This window comes from Eleginops maclovinus, chromosome 3, assembly GCF_036324505.1.
Source record: "Eleginops maclovinus isolate JMC-PN-2008 ecotype Puerto Natales chromosome 3, JC_Emac_rtc_rv5, whole genome shotgun sequence".
NCBI classification, from domain to species: domain Eukaryota; kingdom Metazoa; phylum Chordata; class Actinopteri; order Perciformes; family Eleginopidae; genus Eleginops; species Eleginops maclovinus.
Window position 1 is genome coordinate 4,679,840 of NC_086351.1, and position 24,309 is coordinate 4,704,148.

Sequence of the window (24,309 nt, forward strand, 5' to 3'; positions counted from 1 at the left end):
GTGTTCAGTGGAGCATGCTGTCACTGACGAACACCCCGCTTCTCTCTCCTTTTTCCACCCTCCCTCCACCCCTCTTATCTCGCTTTCCTCCCTCACCCCTTTTCAAATCCCTTCTCAATTCTCCTGCCATCCCTAAATTCTCCATCTCCCTCCTCCTCCCTTCTCTCAAGCCTTCTGCTTCTCTTTCCTCTCCTTTTCATCAATTCCTCTTCTTTTTCTGACTCGCTTCCCCTCTCCCCTGCCCTCTCTCTTTCCTCATTATCACCTCCCTGTCTCCTCTCTTCTCTATCTTTTCTTTACTTTGTGTCTCTGACATCTACTTCCTCTTTTATCTTTTCTTCTCCTTCCTCTTATTTTTATCCCATTCCTCTCCTCCCTGTGTTGTTCTCCTTGGCAGTGCTCAGCCTGTTGTTCCATTGTGTCTACTGGGGCCTGTACGCTACAGATGGAGTTGGCAACGGAAGCCTGAAACTACTCGGTGAGTTCTTCTCCTTCGTCGGCCGCTGACTGACTGACTGACACTGCCTCTGCACTGGAAAATCACTCAGCGCCCGAGCAGAATGAATGAGAGGACGATGATGAATGTGTGTGCAGTGAAGAAGTGGTTTGATATTGCACGGGCAGCACCATGCATGATTCTGTGTGTGTGTGTACGGCGACCTGGTTTTGTCTCTCCCCACTGATTGTACCGATTCGGAAACCTCAACCTAATTACCCTCTTCTCTTTCTCACTTTTTGTCTCTGTTCGCCTCCAGGGAAATTACTGTTCTCCGTCAGTTTCTTGGTGTTCCTGCTGATGCTCATATTGTTGGGCAAAGGATTCACCGTCACCAGGTGGGGGTCTGCACCTTATTTTCATGTATATATTTGTCTCTTTTCTCATGCAATCCTGTCACCTTTTTTCCATGCTGTCTCTCGCTGTCACAATCATAACAGTATCTCATGTCACGACATTGTGAGGTGTCAGTCAGAAAGGCAGTTAGTACGTCGGGTGCGATGGAGTGGATGAACACCTGATATGTCAGGGGAATGAGATAGATGGATGCTGCTCTGCTGTGAACATTATGTTGTTATTGTGTCTGCAGGATTACCTTTTGCCCTGCATTGCAGCTGACAAACTAATGGTTCGCGCCCTGTTTTCTGGCAAAGGCTTAGTGGACATTAGCTCAGGGGCAGGCATTGCTTCAAATAGCCCGCACAATAGATGATTGAAGAGCCCTCTCTGGTTTTCAATTCCAATTTCGAAAGTCCGGCTATAAAACCAGCCAGCTGTTCCTAAATATTGTTAGATTTCCCCCAAGCCGTTCCTGGATGTTGGTTGCTTAAGTCAGTATACAAGAAACAGCTAAATTATAAATAACAGGCTTTGATTCGTGGCGAGTCATCATCTAAACCACTGCTCACAAGATTGGTCTTGCTCGGGGCTCATTTGAATCTCTGTGGATATTTTCCAGTCTGAACTCTTGTAGCAAAAACTGAGCTTGCAAGATTTAAGCTGGCTTTTCAACTCCGGGATTACATCCTCCTCTGGGCTCCGCAGACTCTGATCTGTGAGACTTATTAAACCCTCTTAAAACCCCGGTGACTAAACCTAAAAAGTGCATCATCATCAAGCTTAAACCACGGGTGTTTATCTGCCGTAACTGATAAGTTGACACTTTGCAGATAACTACCCGGCAACTTGTGTTTTCTCTGGTTGCATTAGTCTGAGTAAAAGATGTTTGGAAATGCTCGTTTGATTTGTTGACGGCAAATAGAGAAGTATTAATTTCTGCTCTTGTGATGCGGACAGCTTTTTCCAGAGCCTGTCATGTCCATGAGTCATTTTATATTTATTAATCTCAGCACATCTGTCCCTTTGTGCTGCATTTTAGATTAGGCTGCCTTTGCTTTGTGTGTAGGGAAACACATCTGTGACTGTGTGTGTGTGTGTGTGTGTGTGTGTGTGTGTGTGTGTGTGTGTGTGTGTGTGTGTGTGTGTGTGTGTGTGTGTGTGTGTGTGTGTGTGTGTGTGTGTGTGTGTGTGTGTGTGTGTGTGTGTGTGTGTGTGTGTGTGTGTGTGTGTGTGTGCGTTTCACTGCATCACGCCCTCTGTTGTTTCTTATCTTCCGCTAACTTGTGTGTGACCCGTGACCCTCTTTGTGTGTGTGTGTGTGTGTGTGTGTGTGTGTGTGTGTGTGTGTGTGTGTGTGTGTGTGTGTGTGTGTGTGTGTCAGGGCGAGGATCAGTCACAGTGGGTCGGTTAAATTGAGCATCTACATGACAGTCTACACAATCACCTACGTCATCCTCTTCATCTACGAGGCAGAGGTACTACACACACACACACACACACACACACACACACACACACACACACACACACACACAGACACACACACACACACACACACACTGTAGCTCTGTAGTCATCACTTTGGCTACTGTTCATTACTCAACATCTATGGGAATGTATACAATCCACAAAGCCTGACGTGATTTACATGTAAGTGCGTTGAAACCCACAGACATTAAAGGTACTTTTCAATAAAAAAACTCCATACTTTTTAAATTAAAATGTATAAATTTAAACAAGTTTATTGTTTTTAATTTTGAGTTTACAAATGTCAGTTATTTTCAGCAATACTTTATCATATATATATATTTATCATCATATTAATTCATTTTTTCATTTTTTCTTTCAAGTATTTCTTTGGTTTAAGCTCCTAAAACGTGAAGATTTATTGTCTGTGCATCTTTTATATGAATGTCAATTACATAACTTTATATTATGTGCATTAGGACTATTTAGTAGACAGAACATATAAGACTTCAGCCTTGTCTCTGGGACATGACGGTGGGGAGTTTTCACTATTTTCTAACACTTTCTAGACAGAAACGCATCAATTCATTGGGGATGTAACAGAATAACATCACATCACTTCAGAGTGACTTGAAAGCAGCATCTGATTTCAGCCCAGCATGAATATTTCTGACTAGACTGTCAATACAGTATCTGCAATTCTTTCATATCTTTATATTTAATATCGTAAATATTCAACAAAGTAGACTATCCGTATCAACGTGGGCTTTTTCTGTCTAAAAAGCTCTACTTTTTTTTATCTAGGAGAAACAACAAGGCGACCCTCTACTTAAACACAATTATAGAGGTTTATAGTACTTGCTGCTGTCCGTAAGATAATACATCTTAAATCAATGACCGCTTCTTTAAGGGTTCCTGATTAAAAGTTTTACTAATCAGCATACTGAGAGATCTACACTCTCATTAATCACGCTGCGTCTGTGTGTGTAAGGACAGAAACATATTTCAACCGCTATGATGTTATAGCATATTGAGCATCAGCTCTCATGAATTAATTAGACACTGGGGAGTGTTACACTTCCATACATTACTTACTGTGCATGCTGCAGAGGCTTATGCACAGTCCGATGGCGATGTAATGATGCTGCAATCAGGGACAGTAGATTACAGTCTTTGAATACAGCCCGTTAATGACCCAGTGGGACTAGTGCTGGGGAATTATCCAAGCTATATTTATCACCAGAGCCTATAGCGCTCACTTTACAAAATGTGGATCTGAAGCAGTGTCATTCATCTGCTGCCTGCCCTCTTACGCAGACCCTGCTATTCAAGAGCTCAAAACTCAGGGGAGCTCCTGCTAAAAATACGCCAAACTAGGTTACAATTGGAAATGGAATATAGAGTTGAAGAGTGTTCTTGGTACTGAGCCTGGAGTTGGAGAATGACTCAGGTGGTTCGATCCTCAAAAAAAAAAAACCACAACGAGCCGTAAAACCTATGCATTATGTAGCAGGAGGTAACCCTATACACTCACTGGACTGTGAAATGCAATCTGGTTTCTGCAAGCCACACACACACACACACACACACACACACACACGTGCTCACAAATACTGATGCCCCAGTTGTGGAGACAAGGTGTCATTGTCAAAGATTCCTGCAGATGCTGAGATCTGGCTCGGTCATCGCAGTGCAGCTGAACCACGAGCAATGTCAGCAATAATCAGAATCAGAATCAAGTTTATTGCCAGCTACTCTTACACATACAAGGAATTAGCTATGTCAAAAATATGACAATTGTAAAAATAAAATATATTTTTAGAACTCTTTAACATTAAAAAAGACAATTATTTGCACCAAATTTAATTTAAAAAATCCTTAAAAATGAATATATGACCAAGTGCAGCTCATTACACTTTAAAGTGGAGGGCTGCACAGAAATGTGCAAAATATATTCAGAGAGATGAAGATGGCTCACAGAAAAAACAAAACAATATCTTGTTCTTTCCCAGACTACAATGTGAAGCCGAGCCAAAAAGATTCATATTTTCTAGACTTAAGGTTTAAGCTGGTGTAATGCGTGTGTCTGCATTTTATCATAACCCCTGATGTTCCTGTGGCAGTTCTTTGACCCAGGTGAAGTGCTGTACGCCTACGACAGCCCCGCAGGATACGGACTGATGGGCCTGCAGCTGCTGGCCTACGTGTGGTTCTGCTACGCCGTGCTGGTGTCTCTGAAACACTACCCTGAGAAACAACCGTTCTACATCCCTTTCTTCACCACGTACACACTATGGTGAGACCCGCACGGCCTCCTCCACTCTGCCCTCGACAAGGATAATGGCACCTGAGTGAGCTTGCAGGAGTAGAAAAACGCTCTTTTCTCTGTTTGAGCTGTCTTCAATTTGAATAATTTATGCCGCTCGGTAAAAAATGTGCACGAGATAGCAGGTGCTTCAGCGGCACGGGAGTGAAAAGTTGTTTATTTTACACTGCCCTTCCACAGCATTGTGTTCCCAACCTCTGTGCTCTGCTAACAGATAAGATAATTGTGCTTGAGTGAATGATTGCTAGAGGAAAACAGCTATTTTTACCCATCCGATGAGGTCTCTTCCATTAGAATAATTTATTCTCCCATAAATGTGTGCTGGGTAGTTTAAAGCTTTCTACTGGAAAGTGTTTTTCCTTTGAACAACCCCGAGAGAAACTCTTCTACATACACATCCACTGCCCTTCACTCACTGGATTTAAGAGCACAAGCTTCAAATGAAGAGTAGATTACAAAGAATAATATTATCTCCGTTTTTTGCTCTCATTGCCGCCACTATCTCCCGCCTCTATCTCCCGCCTCATTATCTATGGCTCTCCCCTCCTTCGATCTTTATCTTTCTGTGAGATCTTTTTCTTGTCTGTCTGCCTCTCTTTCTCTCGCCATTAAAAAAAAATCTCTTCTTTTCTTTTAATGTGTTTGTCGTTATCCTAAATCTACTCACTGGGTGTGTTTTTTTCAGGTTTTTCGCAGTGCCTGTTATGGCTCTGATCGCCAACTTTGGGATTCCTCGTTGGGCTCGGGAGAAGATCGTAAACGGCATTCAGCTCGGCATCCACCTCTACGCCCACATCGTGTTCCTTGTGTGTACCATACACACACGCACACACACACACACACCCTTCATATCTAACATTGTTCAAGAGTCATTATTGCCGCTGTCAGTCATACATTATTCCCTATCCTTGTATCCTTGAGTCATAACTGCTCATGCTGATTGTCTCCTCCACTCATCATTATCTACCTCTACCTCACCTTTGACACATTGTTCTAGTGTAATGCTTTCACAAATCCCTGTTTATATTCCTGCTTGCTGCATGCATTACAATCACGTCTTCTCACTCTTATATGTTCTAGCTGTGTGGTAGCTCTTCTAAACGATCCATACATAGATTAAACACGTAGGAATCAGTAACAATCGTTTTCTCCTTTTTAGGTTATCACACGACCCTCAGCAGCCAATAAGAACTTCCCATATCACGTCCGGACGTCTCAGATCGGGATCCTGCTGTCCAGTCCGAAAGCAGGCGAAGGGGCGGAGAGTTTCCCCCATCATGCCTATGGAAACGGTTCCTTCCTGGGAGACTCGCAACCCAACTTCACTGAGCTGTTCTCCATCCATTCAGTGAGTGTAACCCCACATGGTTATGGATGCATGCTTAATATCTTAGATTGAAGTTATTGGAGTAGAAGACACAGAAGAGAAAGGTTCAATGTGTCCATTTTTGGTGAAAGCACCAATAGTAGACGCTACAGTCTCAGCTTAATGTGGATATTTGGTCAAAAAAGATTGTGTAAAAGGTTTAAATTCCTCCACATATTCGGGTTTTTCTCCACAGCCTTGACTGTTAGTGTCTCTATATTCAGGTTAATCACCTCCTAACGTAGCGTCTTGCAGTGCTCGCAAAATGTAATTAGATTAAACTAAGTTTTATCATTTTTTGAAGCTCTCAAAATGCAAATATTACCGTGTCAAACCTAGCTTGAAATTAATTGCTGTCTCATCTAACAAAGATGCCTCAAATTGGAAGTCATCAGTGAAACATAGTTTGTGAGAGGACATGTTTTTCTGGGATTATGTCTTGGCGTAAACTGACGGTAAGCACAGCGTAACAAAGCACAGGCACTGATAGGAACACACTTTAGGCACAAGGAAATAATGATTTAATAGAAAGTGTGACAAGAGCAAATTAAGGCATTGTGTCTGCTGTGATTAATTTTCCAGCTCAGGGAAGTTTTAAATCTGTGGACGTTTTTTCATACTGCACAGAAATAAGTGACAGAAGAAGAGCTCTGAAGGTTTGGCTTCATACACCAATACATGTGCAGACACTAATTACAGGAAGATACAACAAAAACAAACCAGAGATGACAAAAAGCAACACTAAGTCATGAAAAGGAAAGACAGGTTTCACGTTTTCTGTGTATAAAAAGGGACCTAAAATATATAAAAGTAAAATATAACTAAGCTCATTTTGATTGATAAGGTTAGATAGCAACTCTAATGAGGTGAAGGAAGTAGGTCCTGATGTTTTAATGTAAGCCCGTATGTTTCAGAATGTAGTCTTCATACTTTTTGTGGTAGGAACCTACAGTAGCACCAGAGTAGCTGCATTTGTCACAGACTTCTAATTAGAAGACAATGCACAAAGGTGAGTTGGTGAAAAATAAATGTAAGTCTTGTCTCTGTTGCTTAAAAACAGTACGGCATGCAGTGTTATTGTTAGGTAGCATTTGGCCTGAGGGGTAAACTTCACAGTTACTGCAGGTGCCTCTGTGGTGCACACATTTAGAAATGTCTAGAAAAACCATTTACAAATAAAAGAAATATGCCAAAAGTTTGTCAAATTGGGTAAAGTTCATAAAGGTAAATGAAATACTGATTTTAATGTAAACAAACATCTAAATGTTTGGTAATTCTAAATGTCTCACTGTTTTAGTAACTTTGTAAAGGAACCATTGATACGAAGTACATGAAAACAAAGAATCCACTGACAATGAAATCAACAAACATAATGAAGAGTCCAAATCATTCGGGAGACTGCGATGTATTAAGAACGGAAAAAGATGGAGCAAGGAGGATGTCAAAAATATTCCAGGTGCCGCCAGGATGTAAAAACATAGGCATCATAAAATATACAGTGTATGGTTATTAGTACGTGCATGATAATGTCAACCGTATCAACCAGGTCTATGTGAGAGTAAGCACTAATGACCAGAGGGTCCGTTTGTAACGTACTGGAGGTCAGGGAAAGCATTTCACAAAAGATAAAACCTTAAGGAATCAATAAATACAAGAACGGGGAGAGAAAAATATACAAGTATATGCACCAAACAGCTCAGGGAGAGTGGTGGGTCCCACCTGGGGAAGCCATTAATAAATACTTAATACACTCGCACACTTTCAACAAGTTATTAGATTAATTCCTTTTTCCAGCCAAGATCGATCAGTCCAGACTAATTCCTCTGAGATTTAGAGACTCCCAGGCAATCAAGGGGTTCCAGATCCAGTAGAATAAGGACAGTTTTTACTTTAAGTCCGAGGAAAGGGAGGATGCTTTATACAGTTTGCTGGACATGTGTGATATTCCTTGACCTTTATAACTACTAGAGCATCGGTGGTCTTTAGAGGAGGCTGTCAGGTATGTGTTTAGTATGGTGTGAGTGATTGTGTCTGCAAGGTCCACATCACACAGTAGCCTCCATCCAGAGGGTCAGCACAGCAAAGTAAGAACATCACCTTCTTCCTTCCAGGACCCGGTGAAAACGGTGGAGGAGACGGTGGCCCGTAAAGGAGCCGATGTGCCAAGGAACAGCGAGCAGAAGATCATCACCACCGCAGCCGACCTGACGGCGATATTACCCCCACCTCTGCCTCCGATACCCCCGCGCCAGGCCACACGCTCCCCCCCGCTGCCGCCCCGGCTCCCTTCCTTCACAGAGTATTTCAGCATGCAGAGCGGAGGAGGAGGAGCGTTCGGGACGAAGGCATGAGGGGGGGGGGAAGGAGGGGGGGGGGAAGGAATCGAGGAAACAGACGATACAAAGTAAAGAAAGAGTCGTGAAGGTGATGCTGTTCAAAGACGGCCAAAAAAGAAGTACGCACGGATGGACGATGAAGAGTAATCATCAGCAAAGCAAATCCCTAAACGGTCTCTTTGCACCTGCAAATGGAAATAACCTAGAAGAGTGAGGGGGTTAGGGCTGTGAGATAGGAGTGCAGAGCGTGTTAAAGAATAAAGAAGCAATAAATATTTGATGTTGACCAGTGAGAGGCACACGGGGAGGAGGATGACAAAGTGGATGTAGCCGGAGCAATAGGATGATGGCTGTGCACGACGCGGAAATGAACAAAATTCTTGAAATACTCCTGATCAAAAATGCATGAGGCATTGATGGTGTGTCAGTAGGAGTTTGTAAATAGCTAAAACCCGAGAGAGCTACCACTCTGTCTAGATTTATCTCAAAAAAGGAAATTGTTTAGGTTTGTTTCCCCCATCAGACAAAAAGATCTCCTCCCATTACATTTATCCAAGTCATGTAAAAAAAGAAATAAAATAAACAAGACTTTTTTATGTTTGACACATTTTGATAAAGCATAGATATTATATGGAGTTTGTTGGGTTAATTTATATTCTTATATGCCTTCATCGCAGCTGGTTATTCTGGATTGATATGCTGATGTGTAAATGTAAAATGTCACGTTTACTGTGGGCACTTCTAGGTACTCGTAAAACACGCATGTTTGTATCGTATTTCCCGTCCTGAAAGCTGATATATGTAACTCCACGTGACCATACGATATTCGCTTATTGTGTGTATTGAGATCTATAACATTGTGAATACATACAATAGGCGTACGTATTTTTTTTGACTGGATCAATTCTGGTGATTGAAACCTTGCACTGTCTAAAACCAATAATATACTACGTCAGTTTTAGTTGAATTTGTGCAGAATATGCCTGCTCAAAAATGTCATATCTGTGTATGTAGACGTTGGTGAATGTACTGATGCAATACAGCACAAGGACAGGGGTGATTTTGTAGTAACTGGAACACTACAATACTCCTTTAGTAATATTTTCAACATCCAGGATGGAGGATCCAAGAGCAAAGGGGGGGGGGGGCTGCCTTTTTTAAAATACAAGTAACGTCATCCTCACCCCTGTCTAGTACCTGAATATTTGTTGGCTTTATTTCACTTTGAATCTGAACAAACAATACTAGTTTTGTATCCCCTAATATTGAGCTATAACAAAAACAAGGCTTTGTAGATGAACTGTGAAAACGGTAACACAAGTGTACATTTTGTCTGTCCTGCATGGAGCACTTTAATGTTCCTGGTCTTAGTCTGTTTTATTCGTGATGCCGTCACCTTTATAGGACTGCTTTGAAACCTCTATTCACCCCACTGACACTCATAGTATTCCACATGCATACACTTGTAAATACAGTCATGTCATCGACTGCCCGGACATTATAGGCAGAGTATCACGCTAAGTCAATGTCATTTAACATTGAATTGTCATTTAAGATCGTCCCTGAGTTTACCACTAGCTTTCTGCAATCCAGAAACAAAAAAAAAAAGATGCTTATTGATTTCTGATTCATAGAAATGGAAATCAGTTTATAGTCCACAGTTTTATCAATGGCAGTTTTGCTGTAATGGAGTACCGTAGGATGTTAGGACTGTGGTGTGTAACTTGTAAGAGGTGTAACGTAGTCTGTGAAACCGAATGATACTTGAATTAAGAGCATTAGTCGTTAATTCTGATTGTTGGCATGTCTGCCGTTTGTCTGCCTATTGTAGCGGTTGCCATTACTTGACTTCATAGACACAAACATGCTCACTGACACTGTATCACCGCTTCAATCTTTGTGTATATGGACGTACAATTACAGGACTGAGACACTAAGTGGGGAGAACTTGACGCAAAGAGATTATGTATGCATGACAGACAACAGCACAGCTTTTAGGCTACTCAGAGCGATCTGGTTAAGAGCACATCACTAAAGCACTGTTCAAAATGCATTTTAATGGTGTGAAATGACAACTCTAAATACGCTGTACATATACACTTTTTGCCAAAATAATAAAAAATATGGTTTTATTAGAAGGCTCGTCTGGGTGTGTGTGTTATTTGGCTGCTGTGTTCCAGTTAGGACAAGGGCATGCGTCCAAAAGTGTTGATCTAATATCCGTAAATCATATTTAGAATCTGTTCTCATTAGGCTTCATTAAAGTAAAAACACCACAGGGACAGACTCCAGGCTGGTCAACATTTTGTGTAGGATAGCCTAATTATTTTCTCTGTCCCTGCCAGATTCCCGCTCTGTGACCACAGAAGTGCACGGTCCTAACAAATTGCAGCTCTCTGCATGTTCTCCACTTAGGGTTTCTATATTTGTAAGTAGCTTTCAGGCTAATCACTGCCAGGAAAAGAGCAGACTTCTTTAATTATTCTGTGAAAATGTGTGTTCAGTTCAGGAGTTATTTTGTGGTTACATGAGTATTTAACTCACTTACTCCTGTTTATCTATCTACATCTGCCTTTCACATGTATTGCAACCCAATAGAATGACCTGATAATACCGGAATTGTGCTTTTGTTTTTAAAAGACACATCGTCAGGTGTTTTAATGTGGATGGATGATAAAATAAGCAGTACAGATAAGACCCTTCACAATGCCAACAAGGGTTTCTGCAGTCCTGGGAAACTGAGGACTTTTTTCAGAATGGAGATGTAGAAAAACAGGCGGACTTATAAAAAATGTTTATGATTTTGCAGCCTGACCAATAATCAGGAAAGGTCAGGATATCTCTTTCTTTGCTGCTTTGATCACTTTTTTTTGTATCTGTCTCATAACTAGGAAAGTAGTGACGGGTGACAGACAGCAAAGTGCGACAGGTTGGATTCAGACCCAAGCCGCTGTGTGATGAGCTTTAAATATTTATTAGAAACATGATTTTTTTTTCCTCTTCTGCATTGCGATGCCCAAATATTGTTCAAATAATTACACAAATCTCTCTCTAAGAAATACAATTTATTTATACATCATCAGTAATAATTGTCCATTTGCAGCAAGGTTTTTGGGGAAGAAACGTATCAGTGTCTATAAGCCATAACCTGCAGCGTCTACAAGCAACCCTTCAGAGGCTTTTCACCCGACCATCATCCGTCAGCGGCCACATCACTGATCCAACACCGGATGGGTGTAATCAAGCTTTTGATGCTAAGTATTGTGCCCTCTCCTCTCTGTAGCCTTTGAGCAGCTGGTTGACGAGTGCCAGTTCATTTTTCTTTTTCACAGGATACAAAGGTGGGAAGGGGTTGCCTTTGTACTCCAGGACGGCCATCTTGGCTTTGTCCAGGTTTGCCTTGTTTGGGATGCGTGCCATCCGTGTGTAGCCACTCGAGTGAGGCTCAAACCGTGGAGCAAGGACCTTGAAAAGCTTCGGGACCAGATCCTTTTCCTAAAGAGAAGCAAATGCAAAAAAAAAACCACAACACAACTTTAGATGAACAGTTTTACATATAGAGTGAAACAGCTTGTCACTTCACAAAGCTGAGAAGAGCTGCAGAGACGTACCGTCATCCAGAAACTGGCCATTTTCATCGCTTTCTCATCAGTGTCTCCCTTTTTGGCGTAGTCAACCAGCTGGGGAAACAAAAACAAGAAACGCATATAGTCAGGACCAAGTGTTTATGGAAAGGGAAATAGAATTTGTAGATCAATATTTAAATATGTTTTATCATTGAGCGTTTCCATTATATAAGTATTTTGAAATTTGATGGGTCGTTTTTGAAGTTTCTTTTTCTGTATATATTTTATTCACTTGATCATAACATCAGAAGACAGAAATAAATGTTGTTCATTTATCCTAAATATTCCATAAGGTATTTCCTGAAAGCCAATGTTGTTTATAACTCAACTTGTTAAAGATATTACATTTAACTTATTTTTACACACTAATTAATCCTTTTAACTTTATTACATGTTAGCCTTCCATTTACTGTTGTCCCCTTATTTCTACAATATCACTGACTTTTCTTCTTTCACTTTAAATAGCTGGTGCATATTGCAGCAACACAGGTCGAAATGTGCATATTATGATTCAATTATCTACATGTCACTATTTCTAGGTGCTCAAAGTGCTGTGACATTAGCCTCAATTGCAGCTAGCAGTGTTAGCATGTCCTGGTCGTGGTCGGTACCTTTTCTGCGTAGAAGCGGACTTCATCGGCTCTGGCCGCCGTGGTTTCGATCCTCTCGTGCCGGACCAGTCCTGTTAGAAGGTTCCGCAGCATGTTGATCCGGGACTCCGAGCCCAGACCCATCTTCCGGGCCACCCGGCCGTGAGAGATCAACAACTGCAGCGTGAGGCGCATCTTGTCCGGTAAGAGTCACCTCAACAGAAAAAACTATACAAAACGTGAAAAGGTTACAGAATATAATCTGTTTAACCCGTCCTCTGTCTACTTCATGAGTCAGACTCCAATGTTATTACAAATCATGAGGTCAGTGATGTCGGTGCGAAGTTGACATTGGTGGTGCGCCGTCGAATGTGTCCGACTTGGTCACGGAGCTAGGGAGCAATAGTTCCGCTGTACTCACTGACTGTAACCAGAAACGGTAAGAGCGAAGAACCACAGAAAACATTTGTATTATATAGATTGTTTATCTGATTATTTATATTACCATCCTTGTATATTTTTTTAATTGTTTTTAGTTGTCTGCAATAACCATGATCATTTTTAAAAACAAACCGTAATATGTACACTATTTAAATGCTGCTGCTCTTTACTTTTGTTGCCAAGTGCCTGTATAAGCACTTAATTGTCTCTATTTTTATTTTTATTTTTTTATCTCTAGTGTGTGCCCTTTCACCATATTTAACAGCAATAACTACTTATTATTGCTTGCCTTTTTATGTCGCTTTTTAACGTTGTGAATTTCCCCGCTACGGGACTAATAAAGGGATTCTGATTTTGAGTCTGGTTAATGTTATTATTAACAATTTGTATGTACATTATTTCTCAAATTCCCCCTTGTGAAAAACACTGTGCTGCATGTATTGTACAATAGGTGCTATAGATATAAAGTTGGTTATTCTAATAGTTCTTGATAAGAGGCTGGGGGAAAACATCAATGCGCATGCGCAAAGGATGGCACACATGCCACCTGCGGCTGATTACCTGTTGCCCCACTGCAGTGATCCCTTCGTTGCTCTGCAGTTTGCACAAGTTTTGAGTAAATTCATCACTAATTATGTGGATTATTGTCCGTAAAACACTCTTCATTTTAAAAGAAAACTTGAGATAGAAAACGTTGTTGCGCATCCGCCAGGGAATATTGGATTAAACCAAACTAAAAACAGTTTTAACTCGAAGCTGTCTCCAGGACAACAGTGGCTAACTGCTAGCTTGTCAGGGAAGACGATGTTTTTCTTCACGTGTGTGTCCAATTCTGAGGGGATGGTGCCAAGAACAGACTTTCAGGACTCCAGCATCTTTCTCTGAGGATTACCAAACATGGACGCAGCAGGACAAGGAAGGACACACGTCGCTAAATTGCCCAAATTTACACCAAATACAAACGTGGAGTTGAGCAGAAGCCTAAAGCAGCCAATTCAGGAGCGCAGGTAAGGGCCCAGTCCGATTATATCAATTGTAATGTTATTGTGAAATTGCACATTATGTCAAATTGAAAACATGTCATTTTCTGGTTTTGCATCTTCTGGTAGTAGTCAGAGATGGGAAGAAACTACTTAGATTTACTCAAGTACTGTACTTTTACTATTACAATGTTGTACTTTAATTGAGTATTTCCATTTTGTGCTACTGTGTACTTATACTCCACTACAATTCTGAGGTAAACCGTGTACTTTTAATCCACTACGTTTATTTTGTACTTGTAGTTACTTTAAATCAGACTTTAGTTCCACCTGGAGTAAATTCACAAGCTACCTTGCAGTATACTCAGTTATTAAAACTAGCTGCACTTTTACCAGCTTACACTCTTGTACTTCTACTTTTGCTTAACTACAAGATCTGAGTACCACTGATTTCATTTTCCTGTTGATTTGACAGACAAATCAACAGGAAAGTGAAAGAGAGTGATGCAAAATAAAATCACAACTTGTTTACCATTTTATTTCAAACTCTATTTCAAAAGGCAAGGTTACAGTGACACAGGGGTCTGCAGTGTAATACCAGGCAGCTGTAGTAGAGGTGTTATCAGAAGGGTCTCAGTAAGATGCCATGGTGCTCTGCAGCCAGTCTGTGAAAATGCAGGTCTGTTGCAAGAGAAAGGAAAAGGGAATTGGAAAAAGTTATGTCACAGCAGGTATTGATAAATAAATTATTGCTATGGGAAACTTGTTTTTTACCTTGGTGTAGACACCAGGGTGGTTCTTCTCTGCACACCCAAAGCCCCAGGACACAACACTCTGCAGCTCACCATTACACACAACAGGACCACCAGAGTCACCCTGAGTGGGAAAGCAAAGCAGTTTGAAATTCATTTAACTTTTATGAAAGTGTGGGGGATATATATATATATATATATATATATATATATATTTGTGCACTTTGCAACAGCAGAGATGCTTACCTGACAGGAGTCCTTGCCTCCCACAAGGTCTCCAGCGCAGAACATGGCATCAGTGATCATGTCAGGGTAAGAGTTATCACAGTCTTCACAAGACAGGATGGGGATGTTCAGGCACTGCAGCTTGTTACTGTCAGCAGCTGTGGAGACGCAGAATAAGATACACAATGACAAATCAAAGTGTATTTATATAGCCCAATGTCAGAAAAGACGTTTGTCTCAGTGGGCTTTGACATGGATGACGTTGTAAAAGATCAGTTGCTTGCAGAGCCACAGCCTGCACGTACTGGTTGAGGGTGGCGGGCTTGCTCAGCTTGATCAGCATGATGTCATTGTTAACCAACCAGGACTCGTAGTTGGGATGAGGGATCACACGTTCAGCAGAGATGATCTGTTCATTTCCATCCATGAACCAACGGTTGTGATCACAGAGGACGATGTCCATTTTGCTGCAAAAGAGATAAAAGTTTCAGGTGAGACAGGTTGAATAAAAGGGATGGTTACAGAAGTTAGTTTGTTTATGTTTGGGGAGTACCCACAACTTGTAGCAGTGAGCAGCAGACACCACCCAGCTCTCATTGACCAGGGAGCCGCCACAGACGTGGTAGCCAGAGTTCAGAGACACCTGATGGGGCTGAGAGTGAGGCACGCACTCCTGCCCTCCAACGATCTTGTCATCCTCTGTGGCAACTGAGAAAAACAAAGATTCATAGAAGAATCAATACCAGTGTCCAACATGTCTCCTCTGTCTCATTGTTTTCTTTGGCATGTAAATCATCTCCAATGCGAGAGAAATACTATTCCCGACTTAAGATATATTCAGCGATTTGTTTTTTTACGGTTTCCTTTTTTCTAAATCAATCCATATTTACACACAGCTCCTAAGAGCAGAGCAAAGACCAGAGACTTCATGATTTATGTCCGGTTGATTTTCCTCGACCCATGCTGGCTTTTTATCCAGCACTTTAACCTATGCAATCTGTTGAGACACACCCAATGGGGCTAACCAATGAAAGCCCTGCAAATAGTGCTGATGGGTAAACTTTTCCACACTCCCTAAAACTCTGCCAACATGTGACTTTATGTACTTGCAAACAACTCCTTCAAACCCTTATGGTGGTTGTATTTAAATGGAAGAATCAAGGTATTAACACTGTGGGTGACTTGTATTTCAAAGGAGACTTTGTAGTAGTTCTCCGAATAATTAAAGACTTATTGAAGAGAATCAATTCCTTTATGACGCATGGAGAGAACACCCATATGGTTCTTCTCTGAAGGACTTTCAGAGGGTTTTTCCTTCTGTTTAAAAATGCATTTCAATCATTTACTTTAGCTCCTTCTTAGTGCAATGGCCTTTTACTGTCACCTCTCATTTTAAATCCCTAATGTTTTTTTTAGTTATATTATATATAAGTAGGGCACTGTGTGAAAATGCAAAACTAAAACACTGCAAGTCCAGATATACCTGCAGATAGTCTTGTGGTCTACAAGCGTGCATGAGAGGACAACCTTGGTCAGCAAATCATAATGATGTTTGGCACAAACTCACATTATATTCATAGAATATAAATGATTTTGTTTTGCTTCTCCACAACAGTGTTTCTTCTATGGGCAAATGGCAGCAACACCTTTGCACTGACAGGTGTATGCCAGAATTGTATATTTTGGATTTTATAAATAATGTTTATAGATATAAACACTAGAAGAGCGAGATATGTAGCTACCCAGAGAATACAAAATAAAATGACTATACTTTGAACCAGAGGATACCATATTTAATAACTAAATTGAGTTTGTATAAACCCAGTCTTTGTTCAGTAAAACAATGTTATTATTATTATTGAAGCAGTTCTCTATTAAGCGTAAATGTCAGGAATTTTGAACAATTGCTCCAAAATGTAAAAACCAGCAGGACTTTATGGTTTTAATGAAACTTGTGTTTACGGTTTTTTTTTCTCAGTTCTGTCACAACAATGCTTTTTGAAAATGTGTGTATTATTTTTTTGTTTGGTCTTGGCTGCACGGGTCTGCTGTGTGTACATTATGTTTTGCACAGGTTGCAATCATAGTATAAAGGTTGTAATCAGCGTCCTGACCTTTCCTCCCAGCTGCCGCTTCTCTCACAGATTGACTCCATGAGTGTAGAGCTATCGCAAATAAATCGCCCCTATATATTTATTTATTTAGACGTTTATTGATCAGGGACAAATGCATTAAACATTATTTCATATGAAATAAAAAACAGATGTCATGCATACAAGTTTCGAGCCGAAGCTAATTTGCAACCCCTGTCCCTGGTGAGGCTTTTGCTATTAAAACAGAGTTCATGAGCAAAGTTAAAAGCAGTACAGAACACGTGTTTTCCAAATATCTATAAATGATTTCTCTTTCTCTAAATTGAGTGATTACATTTCCATGTATCGTGTGTCACATCATTCAACGATTGTCTAATAGAGAGCCGCAGGAACAAGTCCTAAAACCCGGAAGTGAGTCTTACAACTTCCGGTTCCCTCGTCTCAGAGTCAGTGGGCTTTCTCAATAGGATTTTGGAAAATGGCTCGAAATAAGGTCTGTGGTTGACACACATTTAAGAGACGGATCACGTTTTGTTCCACGACATTAAATACATCAGCAGTGAGGTTAGATTTATGATTTGAAAATGATAAAAGTAGGGTAGAGCAAAACCGTGCATTTATCAAACAGGTTCGTTTCCCACAGGTCTTATTCTTTACATTATCCCAAAAGCCTATGGAGAAACCAAATTGCTTTTTTGTCGAAGGAACCCATGCGCAGCTTTCTTTCGGGTCGGCCTACAAAAATACGTCATCCCTGTGGCGCTCTATTGAACAATGAATTAGAGAACATTGAAATTACAAAAATGTGTTCAGATAATAAGAGAAATAGATGGTTATTAATATAACCCAGGACAGGAAATTACCAATAAAATACAGTTTATTAAGGAAAGCCAAACAGGAAGGTGATTTGAATTGATAAATTGATTGTACTTGACAAGTGTTAACCATAAATATACAAGAACGGCCATGTTTCCTAAGTTCTACAAGTCAGATATCTGACAGGGCAAACTTTTTAATTGATTTTATGTGACATATGATCAATGCTCTTCATCAAATCTCGGACTATGCTTCACTAGATTATGTATTGGTGTCAATGGAATGTATTATACTCTAAACCAGTGGTTCCCAGCCTGTGGGCCCGGTCTGATGGACAGCTCCTTTTCAAATTAATTTCAAACGTGATTTACAAGTTGAATGATGGACTTTATTGACTCAGATGGAAAAATGACTGCAATTATTCAAAACTCAGCAACAACAGTGGAGTTAGAATGATGGAAGAAAGGCAGCAGAGTAAGATGGAGGTCGCAGGATCAGACTTAATAGCTGGCCATGGTGTTCTCCAGCCAGTTGTTGAAGAGGCAGACCTGTGAATGGAGACACAAAGATGTTTGTTAGGAAACTAGCAAATATGATGCATTTTCACTGGGGCTGCTCATTGTGAAATACAAGTTTCATGTCTTCTATGGTAGAGATAGTTTGGGTTTACCTTGGCGTAGACACCGGGGTTGTCCTTCTGAGCACATCCGTAGCCCCAGGACACAACACCCTGCAGCTCACCGTTGCACACGACGGGTCCACCAGAGTCTCCCTGAGAGAGAATTCACATGTGAAGAAATTCCCAAATGTTCTGTTTTATACTAAGATGCATTGGTATAGGAAAAGGAGAGAGTTGTTTTGTTACACACCTGGCAGGAGTCCTTGCCTCCCTCCAGGTATCCAGCGCAGAACATAGCGTCAGTGATCTGACCGGGGTAAGAGTTCTTACAGTCCCTGTCAGACAGGATGGGGATGTTCAGGCACTGCAGCTTGTTGCTGTCAGCGGCTGTAATGTATCAAACAAAGTGGGTAGAAAAAGGGTTAGAATAACACAGATGAAAACAAAACATAGTGAGACTCCAGCTGTTAAAATACAGGTGTTTCTTACAGGAGCTCATGGTGTTTCCCCAGCCGGAGACGGTGCACATGGTGCCAGCGGGGGCACAGCTGCTGGGCAGAGCCACAGCCTGCACGTACTGGTTGAGGGTGGCGGGCTTGCTCAGCTTGATCAGCATAATGTCATTGTTGATGTTGTAGGAGCTGTAGTTGGGGTGACGGATGACACGGGAGGAGCTGATGTACTGCTCGTTTCCCTCCCTGACTCTGAGGTTGTGCTCTCCGAGCTGAACCTCCACACGGCTGAAAACAAATGGAAAACAGTGGATTAGTGACAGAACACAGGAACATTATCATCAGATATTGTGTGCCTACCCCTCGGGTTAGTAAATCCCTCCTATGGACCTGGAAAACATGAGGAATGTGCTTACGACTTGTAGCAGTGAGCAGCAGACACCACCCAGTTCTCGTTGACCAGGGAGCCTCCACAGAAGTGGTAGCCAGAGTTCAGAGACACCTGATGGGGCATGGAGTAGGGAGTGCACTCCTTCCCTCCGACGATCTTGTCATCCTCCTCAGCAACTGAGAAAACACACATCAGCATCAGGTTGGTTGTTTGATTCTACTATTTTATAAACTCTTTGAAACCAAAATGTACTTTTTGGGAACCCTAAAGTGTGCATTATAAATTTGAGTACTGAGGGTGGTTAGAAATCAATCAGCTGTTCTCTAATATAAGACTTTGGCTTCAGGCACATGCTCTGGTTATTCTGCACTAAGTTCTGGGATAAAGGCCCACAGACTGTCAGCAGAAAGGAAGACAGTCAGCTGGATAAAAGCTTCACACTCACAGGCAGCTCCGATGAGCAGAACGAAGACCAGAGAAATCATGATTGCTGTGGGATGCTGTCGATGATAGCCTTCACCTGCAGCCCGGGTTTATATACCCAGTCAGGAGAGCTGCCCTGCTGTCCGGCCCTCCTGATTGGTCAGTGAGGAGCCAATCCCTGCTGCAGGATTTTAGTTAGGTGATTCATTTCCAGAATTACTGAAAGAACACTTTTCATTGTAGAAGGAAGTGCGGCTTTCTTGTCAGCAACATTTCTAAAAGTGTAAAGGGAGAGTGTGGATTATATTGTGTCCTTTTTAATTAATGTATTACTTCATCACTCTACAAGTTAGAAATATATGTTTTTATTATCTTTAGTATCTGCACAATCTAATAGTTTTAACCTGGTTTTGTTTTGGGTTTTTAGGAGAAGACTAAGGCTCGAAAATGTAGAACAAAAGGACAATGCTACAACAAATATAATCTAATGGCGTTATTATAAAAAGTGACTTCATTATCATAAACCTTTTCTAACGTCCCCCCATGACATATGTTTAACACTCATAACCCAACTAATTGTTTTATTCATGAGTGGCTTTTGTCTCGACTATCATGATGAGCGGGAAGGGTTTAATATGAAACCATCAGAGAAAAAGTTCAGTTTTTAATCCTTTTTATTTATCTATCATCTGGAGTTTCTCAGTGGAATTATGGTTTGGATGCAAATAAGTGATCTAGCTGTAGAATATGGTTCATTGCTATTAATCAGTATATGGAGTTTGATTTAGCACCACTTTGCTTTATATAAGAACATCAAATATTTAAGGTTTGGAAGCTTTGTTCACAATCAGGGATTCTTACATTATTTCTGATCCATACCTCTTAGAGCTGGCTTGTGTTTCTGGGCTGATTGCATAGGTACACAGCTCCCCTCTATATTTAGATGTATGGACACTGTATCTCACAGCTGTGGGTTTCTCAGCATCTGTTACTTAAAAACTACATTCAGATATGATGCGACAGTCTTTTTTTCAAATGTTCTATACATTGTTAAAAAGCCGTGCTTGAAGAAGCCTTTTCTCTATTTAGAGTTTTAAATTCTACCTGAGTAAAAGAAGGAAAGTGTTACCAGAATAATTTACTTAAAATAAGAAACATAGAACATAATTTGCCCGTTGCAGAGTTGTTGTATAAATCCAAAATATACTCTTGTGAGACAAATAATAAGTGTATTCTTATTAGACTTCATATGAATCATGGGTTGAAAGAACTCCAACCTGAATTTGGTTTATCATCCAAAAAACCTTTCATTGTGGGTATACATTACCTTGAATCTATTATAATGCATTATAAGTAGTAATTCAGTCTGTGTGTAACAAAAAAGTAACACAACACGTCTTTCGTTTTCTTTACACTATAGTGGAGTAAAAGTATAAAAAGTGACATTTTTTACTTAAGTAAATGTACCTCAGATCCACCACTGGTAGAACGCATTTTGCAACAAGAAGCTGTAATATCTTGTATTCTATGCATACTTAGAGTTGATTAATGTAAACTGCACAGACTAGTACCATCACTACATGACTAATTACTTGAAATCAGAGGCAAGGCAAACAACTAAAAGACGAAACCTAAAACCATTATTCTAGAGATGCCTAATGAAAGAAATGTGTTCACGATGGGCATACAAAGCGCCCAAATGAAGAAGAAAACCCAGACATACTTTTATTTTAACCACTGATGGTCTCACTTTTATAAGGCAAGGCAAGTTTATTTATATAGCACCTTTCAATTCAGACCCGCAGACCCGTCCCAGAAGCCCTGAGGGATCTGGATGGTTCATAATATAGCAGCAGATCAGAAATGTGTTTTGGCCCTAAACCCTTTCAATGCTTTATAAACCAGCAGCATTATTTTGAAATCAATTCTTTGACAGGCCAGAGTAAAGACCTCCGAACCGGACCGATGTGATCCACTCTCTTAGTGAGGACTCGAGCAGCAGCGTTCTGAATCAGCTGCAGCTTTCTCATAGATGTCATAATGAGAGCTGTGCAGATCCTGTTTCAGTAGTCCAGTCTGTTGGAGATAAATGCATGGACAAGTTTTTCCAGATCTTGTTGTGACATTGGTCCTTTAATCCTAGAATTCTCAAGGTGATAGTAGGCTGATTTAGATATTCTTTAAATGTGACTATCGAGATTCAGTCCATGATTACTCCTGCATTTTCAGTTTTTTTCTCTTGTTTTGAGCGTAGTAGACTGAAGCTCAGCGCTGGTTTCTATTCTTGATTCCAAAAACAATTACCTCAGTTATATCTTTGTTTATAGAGGAGAGCTGTGTACCTATGAAAATCTGACCAGAGAAACACAAGCCAGCTCTAAGAGGTATGGATCAGAAATAATGTAAGAATCCCTCATTGTGAACAAAGCTTCCAAACCTTAAATATGTGATGTTCTTATATAAAGCAAAGTGGTGCTAAATCAAACTCCATATACTGATTATTAGCAATGAACCATATTCTAGAGCTAGATCACTTATTTGCATCCAAACCATAATTCCACTGAGAAACTCCAGATGATAGATAAATAAAAAGGATTAAAAACTGAACTTTTTCTCTGATGGTTTCATATTAAACCCTTCACGCTCATCATGATAGTCGAGATAAAAGTCACTCATGAATAAAACAATTAGTTGGGTTATGAGTGTTAAACATATGTCATGTGGGGACGTTAGAAAAGGTTTATAATAATGAAGTCACTTGCTTTTTTACTATATATATATAATATATATTTTTAACTTGTAGTGTCATGAAGTAATTAATTAAAAAGGACACAATATAATCCATACTCTCCCTTTTACACTTTTAGAAATGTTGCTGACAAGAAAGCCGTCCTTCCTTCTACAATGAAAGTGTTTTTTCAGTCATTCTGGAAATGAATCACCTAACTAACATCCTGCAGCAGGGATTGGCTCCTCACTGACCAATCAGGAGAGCAGGGCAGCTCTCCTGACTGAGTATATAAACCCGGGCTGCAGGTGAAGGCTATCATCGACAGCATCCCACAGCAATCATGATTTCTCTGGTCTTCGTTCTGCTCATCGGAGCTGCCTGTGAGTGTGAAGCTTTTATCCAGCTGACTGTCTTCCTTTCTGCTGACAGTCTGTGGGCCTTTATCCCAGAACTTAGTGCAGAATAACCAGAGCATGTGCCTGAAGCCAAAGTCTTATATTAGAGAACAGCTGATTGATTTCTAACCACCCTCAGTACTCAAATTTATAATGCACACTTTAGGGTTCCCAAAAAGTACATTTTTGTTTCAAAGAGTTTATAAAATAGTAGAATCAAACAACTAACCTGATGCTGATGTGTGTTTTCTCAGTTGCTGAGGAGGATGACAAGATCGTCGGAGGGAAGGAGTGCACTCCCTACTCCATGCCCCATCAGGTGTCTCTGAACTCTGGCTACCACTTCTGTGGAGGCTCCCTGGTCAACGAGAACTGGGTGGTGTCTGCTGCTCACTGCTACAAGTCGTAAGCACATTCCTCATGTTTTCCAGGTCCATAGGAGGGATTTACTAACCCGAGGGGTAGGCACACAATATCTGATGATAATGTTCCTGTGTTCTGTCACTAATCCACTGTTTTCCATTCGCTTTCAGCCGTGTGGAGGTTCAGCTCGGAGAGCACAACCTCAGAGTCAGGGAGGGAAACGAGCAGTACATCAGCTCCTCCCGTGTCATCCGTCACCCCAACTACAGCTCCTACAACATCAACAATGACATTATGCTGATCAAGCTGAGCAAGCCCGCCACCCTCAACCAGTACGTGCAGGCTGTGGCTCTGCCCAGCAGCTGTGCCCCCGCTGGCACCATGTGCACCGTCTCTGGCTGGGGAAACACCATGAGCTCCTGTAAGAAACACCTGCATTTTAACAGCTGGAGTCACACTATGTTTTGTTTTCATCTGTGTTATTCTAACCCTTTTTCTACCCACTTTGTTTGATACATTACAGCCGCTGACAGCAACAAGCTGCAGTGCCTGAACATCCCCATCCTGTCTGACAGGGACTGTAAGAACTCATACCCCGGTCAGATCACTGACGCTATGTTCTGCGCTGGATACCTGGAGGGAGGCAAGGACTCCTGCCAGGTGTGTAACAAAACAACTCTCTCCTTTTCCTATACCAATGCATCTTAGTTGCAAATACAGAATATTGGTACATTTCTTCACATGTGAATTCTCTCTCAGGGAGACTCTGGTGGACCCGTCGTGTGCAACGGTGAGCTGCAGGGTGTTGTGTCCTGGGGCTACGGATGTGCTCAGAAGGACAACCCCGGTGTCTACGCCAAGGTAAACCCAAACTATCTCTACCATAGAAGACATGAAACTTGTATTTCACAATGAGCAGCCCCAGTGAAAATGCATCATATTTGCTAGTGTCCTAACAAACCTCTTTGTGTCTCCATTCACAGGTCTGCCTCTTCAACAACTGGCTGGAGAACACCATGGCCAGCTATTAAGTCTGATCCTGCGACCTCCATCTTACTCTGCTGCCTTTCTTCCATCATTCT

General features: G+C 41.0%; 5 protein-coding genes across 6 annotated transcripts in view; 2 read left to right on the forward strand and 3 right to left on the reverse strand.

Annotated features, from left to right (window-relative positions):
- The window catches only part of tmem145 (transmembrane protein 145), a 37,103-nt gene extending 26,635 nt beyond the window's left edge, over window positions 1–10,468 (forward strand). The window contains exons 9-15 of the mRNA XM_063878131.1: window positions 398–478; window positions 756–834; window positions 2,217–2,310; window positions 4,426–4,598; window positions 5,314–5,434; window positions 5,788–5,976; window positions 8,106–10,468. Of these exons, the coding sequence (XP_063734201.1) occupies window positions 398–478; window positions 756–834; window positions 2,217–2,310; window positions 4,426–4,598; window positions 5,314–5,434; window positions 5,788–5,976; window positions 8,106–8,345 (977 nt within the window). The 3' untranslated portion in view covers window positions 8,346–10,468. The remainder of the gene's footprint in view (window positions 1–397; window positions 479–755; window positions 835–2,216; window positions 2,311–4,425; window positions 4,599–5,313; window positions 5,435–5,787; window positions 5,977–8,105) is intronic.
- Window positions 10,469–11,382: 914 nt separating this feature from the next.
- Window positions 11,383–12,933, reverse strand: mrpl17 (mitochondrial ribosomal protein L17). The gene is made up of 3 exons (XM_063879749.1): window positions 12,568–12,933; window positions 11,942–12,010; window positions 11,383–11,825 (listed from the first exon to the last, which is right to left on the reverse strand). The coding sequence occupies exons 1-3, from the start codon at window positions 12,739–12,741 to the stop codon at window positions 11,571–11,573; spliced, it is 498 nt and encodes a 165-aa protein (XP_063735819.1). The 5' UTR covers window positions 12,742–12,933; the 3' UTR covers window positions 11,383–11,570.
- Window positions 12,934–14,600: 1,667 nt separating this feature from the next.
- LOC134862065 (trypsin-1-like) lies at window positions 14,601–15,874 on the reverse strand. Of its 2 annotated transcripts, none has more exons than XM_063879748.1 (6): window positions 15,835–15,874; window positions 15,502–15,652; window positions 15,191–15,411; window positions 14,966–15,102; window positions 14,742–14,843; window positions 14,601–14,648 (listed from the first exon to the last, which is right to left on the reverse strand). In XM_063879748.1, exons 1-6 carry the CDS (start codon window positions 15,872–15,874, stop codon window positions 14,601–14,603), a joined length of 699 nt encoding a protein of 232 aa, XP_063735818.1. The 2 variants fall into 2 exon arrangements, with proteins under 2 accessions (XP_063735818.1, XP_063735817.1); XM_063879747.1 differs by having other exon boundaries at window positions 14,966–15,111; window positions 15,143–15,411.
- Window positions 15,875–18,180: 2,306 nt separating this feature from the next.
- On the reverse strand, window positions 18,181–19,814 carry LOC134862062 (trypsin-1-like). The gene is made up of 6 exons (XM_063879743.1): window positions 19,761–19,814; window positions 19,341–19,491; window positions 18,962–19,212; window positions 18,723–18,859; window positions 18,524–18,625; window positions 18,181–18,401 (listed from the first exon to the last, which is right to left on the reverse strand). Exons 1-6 carry the CDS (start codon window positions 19,798–19,800, stop codon window positions 18,354–18,356), a joined length of 729 nt encoding a protein of 242 aa, XP_063735813.1. The 5' UTR covers window positions 19,801–19,814; the 3' UTR covers window positions 18,181–18,353.
- A 2,963-nt stretch (window positions 19,815–22,777) lies between these two features.
- LOC134861681 (transmembrane protease serine 9-like) overlaps window positions 22,778–24,309 on the forward strand; it is a 31,690-nt gene continuing 30,158 nt past the window's right edge. Inside the window, exons 1-6 of the mRNA XM_063879088.1 lie at window positions 22,778–22,849; window positions 23,119–23,269; window positions 23,398–23,648; window positions 23,751–23,887; window positions 23,987–24,088; window positions 24,211–24,246. Coding sequence (XP_063735158.1) covers window positions 22,810–22,849; window positions 23,119–23,269; window positions 23,398–23,648; window positions 23,751–23,887; window positions 23,987–24,088; window positions 24,211–24,246 — 717 coding nt within the window. The 5' untranslated portion in view covers window positions 22,778–22,809. The remainder of the gene's footprint in view (window positions 22,850–23,118; window positions 23,270–23,397; window positions 23,649–23,750; window positions 23,888–23,986; window positions 24,089–24,210; window positions 24,247–24,309) is intronic.

Bases quoted from the DNA above. Each gene is read 5' to 3' on its own strand.
- mrpl17 (XM_063879749.1), bottom strand. From the start codon at position 12,741: ATGCGCCTCACGCTGCAGTTGTTGATCTCTCACGGCCGGGTGGCCCGG. The intron at 12,011-12,567 runs GTACCGACCACG...TTGTTTCCCCAG, and splicing joins TCCGCTTCTACGCAGAAAAG to CTGGTTGACTACGCCAAAAA. The intron at 11,826-11,941 runs GTACGTCTCTGC...GCTTCTCTTTAG, and splicing joins TGGCCAGTTTCTGGATGACG to GAAAAGGATCTGGTCCCGAA.
- LOC134862065 (XM_063879747.1), bottom strand. From the start codon at position 15,874: ATGAAGTCTCTGGTCTTTGCTCTGCTCTTAGGAGCTGTGT. The intron at 15,653-15,834 runs GTAAATATGGAT...TGTTTTTCTCAG, and splicing joins TCTGCTCTTAGGAGCTGTGT to TTGCCACAGAGGATGACAAG. The intron at 15,112-15,142 runs TTTGATTTGTCA...TCTTATTCTGCG, and splicing joins ATTGGGCTATATAAATACAC to TCTCCACAGCTGCTGACAGT.
- LOC134862062 (XM_063879743.1), bottom strand. From the start codon at position 19,800: ATGATTTCTCTGGTCTTCGTTCTGCTCATCGGAGCTGCCT. The intron at 19,213-19,340 runs GTAAGCACATTC...ATTTGTTTTCAG, and splicing joins GCTGCTCACTGCTACAAGTC to CCGTGTGGAGGTTCAGCTCG. The intron at 18,860-18,961 runs GTAAGAAACACC...GATACATTACAG, and splicing joins GGGAAACACCATGAGCTCCT to CCGCTGACAGCAACAAGCTG.